The sequence below is a fragment of the Chanodichthys erythropterus genome, chromosome 22, assembly GCF_024489055.1.
Source record: "Chanodichthys erythropterus isolate Z2021 chromosome 22, ASM2448905v1, whole genome shotgun sequence".
Lineage (NCBI taxonomy): Eukaryota > Metazoa > Chordata > Actinopteri > Cypriniformes > Xenocyprididae > Chanodichthys > Chanodichthys erythropterus.
The window spans coordinates 22,988,729-23,004,704 of record NC_090242.1 but is presented as its reverse complement, the minus strand read 5'-3'; the positions used below and the strand labels follow the sequence as shown (position 1 = coordinate 23,004,704).

At 36.4% G+C, this 15,976-nt stretch overlaps 2 protein-coding genes across 3 annotated transcripts; both read right to left on the bottom strand.

Moving 5' to 3' along the window:
• Nucleotides 1–398: 398 nt before the first annotated feature.
• On the bottom strand, nucleotides 399–10,381 carry pcf11 (PCF11 cleavage and polyadenylation factor subunit). Its single transcript, XM_067376651.1, has 16 exons — nucleotides 9,989–10,381; nucleotides 7,913–8,038; nucleotides 7,483–7,665; nucleotides 7,203–7,364; nucleotides 6,009–7,003; nucleotides 5,665–5,848; nucleotides 5,317–5,560; nucleotides 3,747–5,113; nucleotides 3,590–3,641; nucleotides 3,310–3,420; nucleotides 3,087–3,201; nucleotides 2,776–2,959; nucleotides 2,482–2,637; nucleotides 1,760–1,852; nucleotides 1,623–1,658; nucleotides 399–1,410 (listed from the first exon to the last, which is right to left on the bottom strand). Exons 1-16 carry the CDS (start codon nucleotides 10,154–10,156, stop codon nucleotides 1,198–1,200), a joined length of 4,389 nt encoding a protein of 1,462 aa, XP_067232752.1. The 5' UTR covers nucleotides 10,157–10,381; the 3' UTR covers nucleotides 399–1,197.
• A 1,857-nt stretch (nucleotides 10,382–12,238) lies between these two features.
• Nucleotides 12,239–15,841, bottom strand: ddias (DNA damage-induced apoptosis suppressor). 2 transcript variants are annotated; one of them, XM_067376524.1, is made up of 5 exons: nucleotides 15,707–15,802; nucleotides 15,481–15,607; nucleotides 15,149–15,310; nucleotides 14,969–15,074; nucleotides 12,239–14,088 (listed from the first exon to the last, which is right to left on the bottom strand). In XM_067376524.1, the coding sequence occupies exons 2-5, from the start codon at nucleotides 15,591–15,593 to the stop codon at nucleotides 12,400–12,402; spliced, it is 2,070 nt and encodes a 689-aa protein (XP_067232625.1). In that variant the 5' UTR covers nucleotides 15,594–15,607; nucleotides 15,707–15,802; the 3' UTR covers nucleotides 12,239–12,399. The 2 variants fall into 2 exon arrangements, with proteins under 2 accessions (XP_067232625.1, XP_067232624.1); XM_067376523.1 differs by having other exon boundaries at nucleotides 15,481–15,841.
• Nucleotides 15,842–15,976: the final 135 nt, after the last annotated feature.

Sequence of the window (15,976 nt, the reverse complement as noted above, 5' to 3'; positions counted from 1 at the left end):
TATAGTAGCCCAATAACAATTATCAAGTTTTCAGTAATGATATGGCTAAAATGTACACCAAAGTGTGACTTAGTTTTTGTTAGAACATACATATCCATCTTGAGGGTCCACCAGATCAATAATAATCACACTGGTTCTGGATCTTAGAGCTTCATCATATCCCTGTAACGTATCTTTGAAGATAAGTCATATAGAAATATAAAGAGCCGTTTACCAATGTTGGTTGAGCAAGGTTTCTTTAAATAAAATGAAGATGAAGCATTTCTTTTAAAATGATGCTAAACTATGTAGTTTAAACATAGTTTTAACTAATTTTATTATATACATATGAGATTTTAAAACAGACACATTGATATTGTAACATTCAGGGCAAAATAACTGAACAGAGAATGTTCCGTTAGCACTGAAACTTTATTTAGGATTATGCATAAAACTGACAACTTTAAAGCAGTCAAAAAGCACACAATAATCACTTTTCACACAAGACACTATTTCTTCCTCAGATTTTTATTGAATATTCCGCATAAAGCAAAATTGCCCTTTGAACCTCTGCAAAAAGGGAAAGAAAAAAACACCCCGATTTTATTTTTTTTCCATTTTGAACTAAACATTACTCTGAACCAAGTACAGTAGTAGACTCTGAAAAAAACTATTTACATATTGAGGTCAAAGAAATTCTCATAGTAAATTATGTACCATCAACTATTAATAATTTACAATCTGCCCCAAACCTGGATTTAGGGAATTATCATTTACTGAAAAGGGGTTTCCCCTCTCGCTCTCTCTTTTTTTTTTTTTTTGAAGCAAAACAAAAAGCGATTCATAAATTAGTATTGAACCATCATTCACCATTCTCAAAAAGTTAGAACAAATGTCTCATTCTGAGAACCCAAAAAATTCAAACCTTTTTTTTTTTATCAATACTACACAAAGAATACCAAAAATATCTTTATTTATAAATTAAATTATACATATACATTTACCCCCAAATGTACATATTTTGCAGTACATTTCATTGGGCATTCACATGGCAAAAAATACCTGAATTGTGCAGGCAAATACAAATACAAAAATGTATTTAAAGTGACTAGCTGAGGTCCCGGCCCCAGAGTGCTGCAATATAAAAATATCCTTCTTTACAAAAACACAAAAGACCAGCTAAAGTAACCACAAAAATGTGGCTAAAGAGCAGCATAGTTAGAAAATAATTGCACTGGTTTGTGATTCTTCTTCTAACTTAACCTGAACCTCTTCTTTTACCATTGGTGTATCCGTATTGTCCTCGGAGGGCTCTTCTTTAATACTGGAGCATGGCTCCTCATCACCCTGCTCTTGTTTCATGAAAGCTGTTAAAGGGTTTTCTGTAAGCATTTTATTGGGTGAGGGTGTGCAGTCCACAAAAGAGGATGTCTATGAAAAAAGGAAATTATTTCAATTGCCTAAATAGAAATTAAGACTTTTTTTCTACATATAAATGAAATAAAGCTTTACACAAAAGCAGAATCCATAATACAGCATGTTTCAGCCACAGGACTTCAATACGTAGGTGTGAAGCATGTTAAGATGGCATTCTCTTCATACGAAGTATGAACTTACAAGATCAATGACACATCAACACTTACATTTTTGTAGTCTTCGTAACATGAGGGATGATATGTCTAAAAGAGAAGAGAAAAACAATTAAGTGTTTTATCAAACATCAAAGTCAGTGCTATTAAAACATCTGAACAGCTCTTCTTGTCATCAGAAGATTTCCTACCTTTCCATCAACTCGGATGGCATTTTTCAGGTGCCACTCTTCCTCTTCCTCCTCCCAGTACATCTCAAACTGCTCCTGGCAAATCTCACATAGCTGAAGAGAAAGAAAGAGGGGTTTTTAGTTCAGCAGGTACTTTTTAAACAAAAAAGGGTCCTGAACACATTTTTTGACATGTTAACACATATATAGAAGTTGTGTTGCACATCAATGAAAACAATAGCACTTATGTTTAAGGGAAAGGTGGTCATTTTTTTCATGGCTATTTCATCCTTCTGGTTAAAAAAGCAAAGTTGAACCAATGTCATTAAAAGTTAGGTATATGCATTAATTTAGAGTGATGGCTGGAGTCATCAGTTTCTGAGCTTTTCTCTGCTTGAATGAACTCATTTAATCCAATCACTGCACTGTATTATGCATGAGGTCACATTACAGCGGAAAATTCAAATTTCACAATAGACGGTTTCTGTTTTGTTCAGATTTGTATTCAGACAGGTTGCAAGTGTAACTTTTTTTCTCCGCTCATATTTTAATAATTATTTGTCTGTATAATGAGTGTGTTCTAGGTCTGTGTTTTATTGGTTGTTGCCTCTTCCCACCCTTTACTTCCACTTTTCCACAGCTTTGTACACCCATTTCTTGAGTCTTTTAAAAATCTAAGGTGTGAACAACCAGTGCTCAAGCAAGGGGATTCATGACACACAAGTCTGTGTAGTTCATCTTACCTCATGAACGACATCCGCGGCAGCTTTTACACTCTGGAACTCTCTCTCTTTGGCTGCCTCCTGGGTTTTCTGTACAACCTCTTCATGAACTTTTTCAAAGAACTGACTCTTTGCCCTCTCCTCGAGATCAGCGATTTCCTCAAATTCGATCCAATCCTAACAGACACAGCATTTCTTCATGTCAGATTTTTAAAAATCCTTTTTTCCCTGACCACATTTTCAGGAGGTCATTTCAGTAACACAATTTTCAGACAATATAAATAATGAAATGAGAAAAGACCACATCTAGCTTACCGTCAGAGTGTAGTACCACCGGCGATGTGTAACTTTCTTACTGATGTCCTTCTCGGAACGATTCTGTCTGTAGTGCCAGTCCAAATGATCCGCATACACATCTGTCTGAGACGCCGTAAAACGCATGCCGCAGGAATAGCACTGGATTCCAGTATATAGTTTGGTGATAATGCTGTCATGTCTCCTAAATTTAAGAAATTTTACAAAACAGCTGGTCTCATTAAACCATTTTTCATTGTCACACAATAATAAAGATATTTGTATCAGCTTCACTTATGTCTAGACTCCAGAGATTATCTAGATGTGCATACTGTTTCATGTCATCCAAAACAAAGCCAGTCAAATCTGGGACATCATCATCTTCCTCTTGTTCCTCCTCCTCTTCTTCTTCAGGCACAGTTAAAGTCTGGCTTGCTGATGTGGAGTCTAAGATAGATTATAAAAAAATCTTTAAATAGGTTCATTTGAAGTATGAGCTTAGTGTAATTAATCATCTAAAAGAGTAAGAAGTGAAACCTATTACAGTATGCATACCAGTTGTTGAGTCTGTTTGTGCAGGTTTTATTATTCCAGTGTTTACAAGTTTTGAAAACAGATCGTTCACATCTATTTGCCTAAATGGCTCAGGCTGTGGAAACTGGGAACCTAAATAAACAATCAATAATTCACATACTATAATAGAGGTTTATAGTAGACATCACAATCAATACAAAAAAAAAACAAAATCAAAACAAATGTAGGCTGACATGTTAACAGTAGTTTATAATTCTGTTTCGAGATAAATGAACAACAACAACAAAAAAGTCATTCTTACCAGGCTGGAAAGAAATTTGGTTTGGTGGCATGAAGGGTTGACCTCCCATCATCTGAAAATACACAACACAAAAAACAAAACGTTAAATATCTAGGTTTAACAAAACACCAAGAAAACTCTTCAAAAGCAAAGAACTTCTTGAGTTAGATAGACTTACAGGCTGAGGAACACTCCCAACACCTGGACCAGGGAATGGAGCAGGTCTAAATGAACCTTGGAAATCTGATGATGTAGGGACTGGCACACTGAAGTTGGATGCTTGCGAAACATTTTGCTGCATGGGAAACTGTTGGGCTGGGCCACCAAACGTGTTCATGGGTGGCATGTTGAAATTGGGTGGTGGTACAGCAGGGTTTATCACAGGAGCTTGAGCTTGAGTTTGAGTTTGATCGAACATTGTCAGCTCTTGAGGTCTCAGCTGGTTTGGAATATTTGGACCGCAGAATCTTGGAGGACCTTGAGGGTCATATCTTGGCATGACAGGCGGTGCATCAAATCTTAAGGGTTCAGGCTGCACTGGATTCTCAAAGCGCATCCCACCTGACGGACTATCAAATCTAACTGCACCCTGCTGTTCATCAAAATTCATTAGTCTAGCTGGGAACCGTGGTTCCTCATATCCTGGTGGACCATGTGGCATGTGAGGATTGTCGAACCTTGGTGGATTAACAAATCTGTTTTGGTGCATCGGGTGATCGTAATGAATTGGGGCTTGAGCGTCAAATCTCACCATGTTATGAGGCTCTATGCATCTCATTGGTCTATGTGAAACTGGTGGGTTGTTAAATCTCACAGGTCTTTCATGGGGTTTGGGAAATCGGTGAGGGGCATCAAAGCGAAGTCCGGGATACCTTACGGGTCCACCAGACCCATCATATGCACCTGTACTGCCTTCATACCGAGGAGGAGCAGCAGCATAAGGCATTTGAGGACCGTCTAATCTTGGCTCTCTCATGTGGCTAGGTGGCCCATCAAAGGAAGCTTGAGAACCCTTATATATATCAAATCGTTGAGGAATATTCGGTCCATCATGCCGTGGTGCATTCACCTGTGGCACAGGTCCTTCTGAGGAGTGAGTTGGTGTATTACCAGGAGATTCATCATGGTTTCGTCCACTTCTTCCCTGTTCCAAGAAATGATCATGCCTTGGAACACACTCTACACTTATTGGACCATCATCTGGGCCTGTACCCGAGTGCACGCTGTTGGGACTTTCAAAACGTGGGCTGATGTCTCCATCAGGCTGTTGATCCATTTCAACTGGAGATGATGCCCGTTCAAAAGGCAGTACTGTGGATTTTCCACAGGTTCCATCCAAGCTGACTGGGCTTGGTGAATTTCTGAAAGTGGAACCTGTACATGGAGGTCTGTCAGTTCTTCTAGGATCTTCATGGTCAGAGACTGGCTTTATGGCATCACAAGACATTTTATTCACATCTGAGCTCTCACTGTATCGTTCAGTCAGTTCATGATGAGGTTGATAGAGCAACATATCATGCAAAGGCGAATGCCCCCCTTTTTGCACTGTGGAGATGGACAAATGAATATAGGAAAATAATTCAAATTAAGACTCCAACACAAACACAAACACCACAAACAACAGAGCATTTTTGAATTTGTCATGGTGAAATTGTTAAAAATAAAAATAAAAAAAACTACAAGTAATTTTAAAAAACAAAAAGAATTACAATTCACATAAAAACATTTACAAACATGACAATGCTTACCTGGGCGGAGGAGTTGTGTTCTTTTCAACTTGGATTTATGCTCAAGATAAGAAAGCGCAGCATCAGACATGGTTCCCAGTCCTTGTGGTTTCTTTTTTGATGGATACACTCCCTCATCACATGATTCATCCCAAGAGTCAGACCGCTGTCTTTCCTCTTGATACTGAAAGAGTTGGTTAATTTGATGGGCTACATTGAGGAATTCGTCATTGGATATTTCACCCTCAGCATGCCTCTTGCTAGCCTGAAACAAAAAAATGTCCAGTTTAGAAATATTGTAGAGTAATAACGTAATAGACCAAGAAAACTTTATTATAAAACAGAGAATAAAGAATGAAACTGTCACACCTTTCTTAAAAGATCCCGTTTACTTGCAGAATTGAGTGCTTCTGGTATTTGTATGTTGCTATCAACACTCAAGCGATGTTGCTTAGGTGTACGAGGTGTGGATGGTCTTTGATTAGTGTTCCAAGTCTTGTGTCTCTGGGTGCCCAGTCGTCCATGTGAAAGATCTGGATCTGACTGTTTGGGACTGTTCACACAATTTATTAATTTAGTTACAAGTTCAATTTTAGCAAAAGGAAAAGTGTAAAGAATATATATATATATATATATATATATATATATATATATATATATATATATATATATATATATATATATATATTTTTTTTTTTTAAATAGTCACTTACTGTTTATTTTCTTCCCATCCACTCCTCCACCTCTTGCCATCTTTTGTGTCTTTATGCTCTGCAGGAGAAATTCTCTGCTGTGGTCCATCTTTCTGATCAGCAGTTCTATCCTCAAGCGGCCTTTTTGATCGTCTTGATTCTGGGGCACTTTTCTTAGTACTTCGTTCATCTCTTACACTCAACTGTGGAAAAGCATCATCATTATGTGGATGTTTACTTAGCCTAGCCTTTCCAGACTTGGGGGGTGGAGTAATACTCCTGGTTTTTCTCTTTGGAGGTGATCGCCTTTCTTTTCTTTTGGGAGAATGTAACGGTGGCGAACGTGATCTTGACCGAGACCTTTTTCTAACATTTGCTTTGTTCACTTTAATTTCTTGTTTCAGAAATGTCTCAAGCCTTTCATGCTTGTTTAGAGAGCCATTTATAAGCTTGCCCCTGGTGCTGCTGGACTTCTGATGATCCAAGTTTTTGACAGCTTCATCCCTATCTTTCTTCTCTGAACTTCTTTTCTTCTCTCTGACATCCTCATCTTTTGAATCTGTCCTTTCATGCATCTGCTTATGTAGCCGTGGGTCCTTCTTATTCACTTCAGCAGCCTTTGGATGTTCAGACTCCATTCCTCTGGGTCTAAAAAGGATACCTTTTCCAGACGGTGACATGGACTTGGATTTAGGTTTTTCCTCAACGTTAGAGTTATCCTTTTTTGGAATCCTCAACTTCTCCAACTTACTCGGTCTTTCAGCTGAGACTTGTCCTCTTTTTTCTGATGTATTCAGAAAGCTTGGTGTAACCTGACTATCTTTCTTATGCATCACATGTTCCTTTGCATTTACAGCTCTGTTTAATCTAGGATCTCTGGTTGACAATTTTTCTGATGGTGCTGGAAGCCAAGGTTTGGTCTGTGGTGCAGGAGCCGTTTGACTGACTTTTGGTGAGATATCAAAACGGGCTGGAGCACTGGCATGGTGGTTTGAAGCAATAGCAGGGCTGGCGGCCTTGAGGGAGGGAGGAGAGAAAAAAAAAAAAAAAAGCAACTGTGTTTTAGGCACACATCAAGCAGTATGAAGACCAACTACAGCTCCTATGCAGTCCCATTACTTAACACTTCTTGACACATAATTCTAAAACTGCAAATACAGACTTGCTGCTTTTTCTAGATCAGCTTGTTATACAGCATGTGACTATTAAACTCACCAACTGAGCTTTTGTTTGTTCAAGTTCAAGCTCTATCTTCTTTTGCTGAAGTTCTAATAACTGCTTTTGCTTTGCAAGCAACTGTTGTCTTATCATTTGCTCTTGTGTCAAGCTCGGAGCTGGAGGTTGCGGTGCTGGAGGCTTCGGAGATGTTTCCTCAGTCTATGCAAAGAGAAAAGCATACATTTCAGATAAACCACAGCAGTACATAACTTCCCACCTCTTGGATATTAAAGGATCAGTCAGATCTCCTAAAAAAGAACTCCTAAAAATTTCTTACCGGTTTTAAAAATTTGGGGTTGACATGAATGCTGGCATTCACATTTGGTGGCAATGGTTTTATAGGCCAGGCAGGATCTATAGAGTTCACACGCACATCTAGTGCATATAGCTTCTTCAAGGGGAAAATTTCATCCCATGTGGAACGCAATTTGAAGAGACTTTTTCTAGTGGCCTCATCCACCTAAAGTGAATCAAAAAGAAGGGGAGGAAAGAATATCTGACTCCTCCGTTTATTCTCACAGAACACTGACAATACTATATAGATTACCATTAAAAAAAAAAAAAAAAAGAATGTTATTACTATTAAAGCATTAAATAAACTATCAAGGTGGAATTAAAAAGCACAACAGTATTTTAAACGAGGACAAAGAGCACATGACGTTCAATCAGAAGTAAGACCATGGACACAAATTCAAAGAATTATGTACCTTCTCAAATACACAAATAAAGGAATTGACTAGGTTCTTAGCAAACACTTCAAGGTAATCCCCTCCAACATTCTTCACTATGGAATCCACTAAGTACAAAACTGGGAGCTTCTCACCAGGAGGTGCCTAAAGTGATAGAAAACTGACAAGTTTAGAGAACAACATGGGAGAAATGCAAAACTACATTGAATTAGTTTGATTGAGGTTATTAAATGGTTGAAGTTAAAACTAAAAATTCTGGCACAAGAGAGAAAAATCAAGCACTTAGGGTCAAGTCCATGGTTTTGCAGTTAAAAATCATCAAAACCAGATCCATCAAAAAAAAAAAAAAAAAAAAGTTCAGATGCAGGTACAAAAAAATATCCATGTCCCAGGTTAAAAAGAAAATTGCTTGCAAAAAAAAAAAAAAAACTTCAATGTCCACACTTCATGCTCAGTCCCATCAAGCAGGAAAAACAGTTAGGTTGTCAGTACATTTCAGTTTAAGTTACTGGTACCACTTTATAAACTCCAGTTTCACACACACTTTTATCAAGAAGCTCAATCCCTTTAAATGGAAAAAAATAAAGGGATAAAGCTGATTTCACTTGTATTTTTTTTCCTTTCTTGACCATGATTTCATCTCAGGGATCCACTTAAACTCAAGGTTAGATTTCATCTTCATATTGGGGGGGGGAAGGGAAAAAAAATCTTAGGGTCTTTCCATGAGTCCAGAAAAAGGTTGACAAGTTGTGACCAACATGCCACATTGCAGAGAAGCAGGGTTTTTTGTGCAAAATTCCATATTTATATTTTTTTAAGTAATTTTTTAAACATTCAGCATTGGAATGTCATTGGAAAGGACACTACAGCAATGCATATGCCTTTGTTTTAAATAGCATTTAGATTAGACTGAAACCAATATAGCAAACATATTACCACAAAAAATACACTGGGAAATAAAGACAAAAGGACATTTCACATAGTTTATTGTCACAGTTTTATACCATTTATTAACAATGCAGTAAAGAATGGAAATTTACTCAGCAATCTAACACCCCAAACCCTTTATTGGTTCAAGTACATAGCAATTTGAATGGCGCACATTTGTATTAAAGACTTTAAAATCCAGGCGTGCTCATTTTCACGGAGCAGCCCAACACGACTGTTTGAACTAGTGCAAGATTTCAAAAAAAGATTGCAAACAAAAACAAGAATATGAAAAATTTCCACGAATTTTCCAAATATAATACCCAGCCATCTATGTATATGGGCGGCAAACCACGTGTACAGGCTGATGAGAAGACATGACTACAACCATGGGTATGCAAATGCTTATACTTGATTAATTGTTAAGTGAAAGGACAGAGCGTATTAACACCAGCATTCCTAATCAATAAAACGTTACAAGATGGCTATATGTGCAAAGTACACGTTCTACACAAACTACAAAACGACGATGATTCAAATCGCTGAGATGATTACATAATACGGAAATGTCGTATTTTTACCACCTAAGGTTGTTACGGACAAAAAATGATTCATATAACCATATCGTTATTTACATTTCACCAGATAATTATATATAGACATAGAACAAAGTAACGTATAACCTACTTTAAGTCAATATCCATAATTCGTACGTTACTAACACAGAAGCGTGACTGTAGCAGGCTGCTATCATTATCCTATAATCTTATTGCGAAGGGAAAACATGGATTATTAACTTCAAGCCAAATGTGCGTCAACAGTAAGTCCGACTTTATGAGCAGCTGGAACCTAATAAGCAGATAAACATGTCGTTTCAACCGGCCTAATTTGGGAACAGTGTCTTTTCTAAGCCAGAAAACAGGGCATTCTAACTACTAATAAATATAATTATGTATATAACGAGAAGTTTAATACTAGTTATAACACTAATATAGCGTCAAAATGTTTTTTCCGTCGATTTAAACAATGTAGTTAGCGAACTAGCAGTGCCGCCGCCATGTTACTGGCCTCATGTCATGTCGTCATTTGACTAACGTTAACTGGCCACAATCGAGCTACAAGACGTTGACTGAAACAAAACAAAAATAAATCTATTTTCATAAAAACCTTGGCAATTTGTGCTTCAATTATTGCGACGATATCCTTGGTGAACTGGATGTTTTCTTCGGCTAGAATGGTGAGCATGTTGATGTGCGGTTTACTGTTGAAAGTCAGATCTTCCAGCGAGGACTGATACTCGCGGCAGGCGTCCTCCCTCGCGCCTTCGTCCGACATCTTTGAGCCGTCGAGTCGAAGGCTGTCGCCACACAATTTAAACTGCTATACAAACATTAGTTGCAACACAGTCCTCTTAAACATCTGTATTTCCTCTTTGTTTCCTCTGTACGTCGAATGTCGTCGTCCTGTGACTCCTCACGTCTCGCTTTTTTGTAACGATATTTCTTGTTTCTGTTGAGCGTTGCAAAATGTCCGTACTTCAGCGGAGGCTGCGCGTCATCTGAAACGTTTTATAGTTGAACGCGCGTCACTGCTTCCCCATTGGCTGCGCTAAAACGCTCGAATTCGATTGGGTTATGAAAACTTTTCGCTCAATGCCTTTGGTCAAAACAGAGCTGTTGCATTCAAGAAGAGCCTATCAGAGTTATATAATTACATAAATCAATAAAATCACAACAGAGAGTACAAAATGTCGTCATCACCTTGACAGTCAGATACACACCGTGGAGTAATTTGCATAGAAGAGAAGTTCAACGGGTTCAAAACAATATAGACGTATGGAAATTGTTTTTACCCATCTATCTCTGGATATTAATTGTCTATTTTGAATAGTGCTGAAGTACTGATGGACGTGACGCCCCACATGAAAAAATACTATAGTAATTTATCGTAAATATACTATAGTGTTTTTGAACCATACTACAGGAAAGTACTTGAATTAATTTGTTGTGGTAATTCTAGTTGCTGTGGTAATATAACAACTATAGAAATATAAACAAATTACGTCACCCAATAATGTACTAAGTTTTCTACAACTATAGGGTATATTATACTATAATACACTAGTTTACTGTAGTAAAAACTAAAGTATACTACAGTATTTATTACAGTTTATCCTTTCATTATAGTTTATACTAGTATGCTGTAACAGTGTTGTAAATACTATAATATATACAGTATACTACAATTTACTATAGTATGGTTAAAAAAAACTATAGTATTTACTATAAATTACTATTGTATTTTTTCACCTGGGGTGGAAAATATTGGACACGTATAACGTACATTTGTAAGTCAGAACTATTAGACACATGTCAGTTCAATTATGAATACTTAATATAATATCATAAGAATAAATAATTCTGGGTATGTATATATTGTAAAACAACAACATTGTTTTGTTCTGAAATTTGTTTTTGTTAAAACAGTTTTGTTCTGGAAAAAAAAGTTTAATATTCAGTAAAAAAACCAACAAAAAAACCAACAAAAAAAAAATCCTCATGGGATCCAGGAATAGAATTGTGCATTATATTTTAGTGATTTTCTCTGACATAATACATGTCACTGTTTTACTGTAACTGTCTGGATGTCCTGTAAAGAGCACATTCAGGGCTTTGCAGAGATACCACATTTTTAGAAGTTTCGCCATGACAACAACCACTTCTTGGTCTTTAAATATGACTGAAATTGAAAATTAACACTCTTATGTAAATATAATATTTTGTAATTATTATTTAAATCGGTTTAATTTTCAAATTGTTTGTTATAAATCAACATCTCAGGAAAATGTTATGGAGTTTCAAATCAAAATATGACTTTCTGTTATGAAACAGGACATTGATTTCATACATGACCTCTGTAGAGGACACCAGGAGTTAAATCATGTTTATCAGGCATTTTAGGAGAAACAACTGAATAGCGAAATTAATTATATATCAATATTCCTATTATTAGATATTATGAAAATGTTGCCAATTATTACTCCCATTATTACACTTCTTTTTCCATTGCATGTTGCACCAAGAACTCATTAATATGCAAATTAGATAGTGTATAGATGCATTGTATCAAATGGGAAAATCCATGTATGACTATTTTACCCACATACTGCATAAAATAAATATATATATGGCATATCAATTAATTCCATTATATATTTCATAACATAGTTGAGAATCATCTTTATACAAAGTTTGGTTAAAAAAACAATCCTGAAGCCTAAAAATTGATTGGTGATTTTTTTTAAAAAGTCATTTCATGTCATGTTATTTTTTAAACAAATTAGTCCTGGTGTCCACTACAGAGGACATAGCATAACATATGAATAAAATATAATTTTTCAAAAATGTTGTTTTTAATTTGTTTCTTATGCTCTAAACGATATAATGATGTGAGAAAATACTAAATTCAAAAACCTTTTTTTTCTATTTATAAATTATTTAAACAGCTATTTACAAATACATTTCATATTTACAAAATTGTTTATTAACAATTACATTTACAAGACAGAATATTGTAATTCAAAATGAATTTTCGAAAAGATCTCTGGACCACTCATTTACATTTACAGATAAATTGCAACTTGCATCCTGCTTGTCCGTCTCACCTGAGAAACTCTCAGACCCAACAGTCTGATCCAACTTTAGTCTTTTATCACTTAAACCCAGATCTGTGGTCTTAATTTTTAATGCACATTTAATTGCTCTGGAGCACTGTGAGCTTACATGTCTTCGTGTTCGCCCTGTCTTCTGTCCACACGAGTGTTGATAATTCGAAACTGGGGTGGATTGCAAACATGGTGAAAAAAGCAGGGAACCTGAAAGTCCAGGCTCTGATGTGTTGACATTCCTTGGTTCATTTACTTTAGAAACCTCTGTCACATCCGAAATGTTCATGTCCATACTGCTTTGACCAGAAGCAAACAAGTCTACAGAGCAATTGTACTTCTCTCCATGGTCATCAAACACAATCAGATCCTGCTTGACTTTGCAGTTTACAGAATGGACCTCACTTTGTGCACAGTGCCCGAAATATTTGCTCTTTTCATGGTTAACTGAACAAAAAGTCACAGATGGTCTGCTTTTGGTTAATTTTTTTCTTTTTAAAGTGCGTTTTTTGCTAGAAAAAGACAACCTGTTGTTTGTAGAGCGATTACATGGACTAAAAGGCATCTTTTTTAGCCCTGAAGAATTGGTTGTGCACAGAGTCTCAGCATTGTTCATTTTAATTTCAAGATTTTCTCGGCAGTCATTTTCATCGTTCTCTTTCCAGCTTATGTTCACATTGCGCATTTGTGGGGACAATTTATCACCACAAAGAGGTATTTGTGTAGTGTTTGAGATACAGCTTGTGACCACTGAATTTTTCTTCAGAGAATGTTCTTGAATCATTTGATCTCTTTTACATGAACCGCGCTCCTCTGTGTCATTTACCTCTGATATCCGAGACTCAACCCTGACAAAATCTTCTAAGCTTTCTGATAAAGGTGCATCTTCTAAATCAAAACATATATTTTGACCAGAATGACTGAAAAGTGACTTCTCATGAAAAGGTGAATCATAATCGTCCCTGGATTTAGCTCTTACAAGGCAGTGTCCGGAAGTAGTTCTTTCAGAAATAATTTCACAAGAACAGGTGCTCAATGGATTCATAGTGTCACATGCTGTAGAACTGTTGAAATGTGCTGATGATTCAAACATGTCACAGCTTGAGGAAAAAGATTTTCTGTGAGTTTTTTGTGTTTCATTCTTTAGTTCATCGTGTCTACAATTATCATGCTTCAACTGACTGGTGTTGCTTTGACATGTGCATTTACATGTTCTTGTCTCTCCTTTCTTTGGTGAAAAAATTTTACCATCATAGTCTCTGGTCAGCTGATTACTTATTGCTTCCGGAGGGAAGCATAAACCAGGTGACTGCCATGCCCTTGAGAGTGTGAATCCTTCACTGCTGGGTTGAGAATCCAACCTTGCACAAGATGGAGGAGTATAATCAAATCTGTTGAGTTCATCTCTTTGTGAACTTTGTGAGTCTTTCTGTTGTGATGGACAGATATCGTTTGCAGATTCAGAAGAGCACAAATGTGAATTTGCTTGCAAGAGGTTTTTAAAATAAGCGATTACAGTACATCCCATCAAAGACTCGCATGGTGAAATTATTTGGCAGGCCACTAACTGTCCAGACAGCGTTTTGGCATTATTATGAGGAACCTGTTAAGAAGGAACAAGAAATAAAAGTAAATAAAAGAGAGGATAATCTAGAAGCCCTTCCCCAAATTAAAGGGTTAGTTCACCCAAAAATGAAAATTCTGTCATTAATTACTCACCCTCGTGCTGTTTTACACCCGTAAGACCTTTGTTGATCTTCGGAACACAAATTAAGATATTTTTGTTGAAATCCGATGGCTCAGTGAGGCCTTCATAGCTAGCAATGACATTTCCTCTCTCAAGATCCATAAAGGTACTAAAAACAAATTAAAATTGGTTCATGTGAGTACAGTGGTTCAATATTAATATTATAGAGCAACGAGAATATTTTTGGTGCACCAAAAAAACAAAATAATGACTTATTTAGTAATGGCTGATTTCAAAACACTGCTTCAGGAAGCTTCGGAGTACAAATGAATCAGTGTATCGAATCATGATTCGGATCGCATGTCTAACCGCCAAACTGCTGAAATCACGTGACTTTGGCGCTCCGAACCACTGATTCGATACACTGATTTATTATGCTCCGAAGCTTCCTGAAGCATTGTTTTGAAATCGACCATCACTATATAATTCATTATTTAGTTTTTTTGGTGCACCAAAAATACTCTTGTCGCTTTATAATATTAATATTGATCTACTGAACGAACATGAACTAATTTAGATGTGTTTTTAGTACATTAATGGATCTTGAGAGAGGAAATGTCATTGCTCCCTATGGAGGCCTCACTGAGCCATCGGATTTCAACTAAAATATCTTAATTTGCGTTCTGAAGATGAACGAAGGTCTTACGGGTGTGGAACGGCATGAGGGTGAGTAATAAATGACAGAATTTTCATTTTTGGGTTAACTAACCCTTTAAATAAAAAAAATTCTTCATACCTTTAATCCAAAAATGATACATCTTCCTATAAAGCAGTCTTCCACAGCTTTGACAAGCAGTTGTTGAACAGTATGTGTGCCGCCAGTATTCTCCACATCAATAAATCTGGGAACATCACATTTTATATCAGCAATGAATCAACAGAAATGCTTAAAATTTGTGAATGCTTTAAAACATACCGTTGAAGACCACCAGCAGTGATGCCGAAGAAGGGATTTAAACAGCCACCGAATACTGTCACACCAAATATATCTTGGTTTCTGGACACTTTAAATGACAGCCTGTATCTGTAGTCCACGTTCTGTAAGTCACATGTGAATCCACACCTTCCACATGTAGCCCTAAAGATATTGATTCAGAAGGTAAACATTCATTCATAATGTTCAGATGGTTTTTAATTTAACACACACTCACTTAGACAGTAGGAATTATGTTATAGCAACAGTAATTACACATTATGACAATTTCACCAAATATATTTCGAAATATTGAAATGCATGTAACCACGTACCTTTTGCTTTCCTGAATTAATCTGGACAGACAGCCTTTGCAGCATGGATATATAAAACAAGAGTCTTGCAGAGAAAGTATTGTGCAGCTCACGAGAGCCCGTGTGTTGCTCATGAGTGCTTAAACTACTGACAAAGTTAACAAACATTGACCATGATACCATTATTCTCTACGAGGAGGAGGACACTGATTACAAAGGACTTATTACATATAACGTATATTCTTACATTTAGGTCTGTAATATTAAAGAAATAAAATAAAAAATAAAAACATATAATTTAAACGTAAAGGATCAGAAACAAAAAACTCTGCTACAAACAAACTTCGCATTTCAAAACAAGAACGTCTAGTTTCTTCCTCGTTTGTTTTCTCTCTCATTCCTCAGGAAGCACAGCGCCATCTCCCGTACAATATTGTGAATGATATGTGGAGATCTGTGTAGTTTTAAAGCAAAGATAATTTTTTTAACGTTTTAATAATATTATATTTTAGTTTTA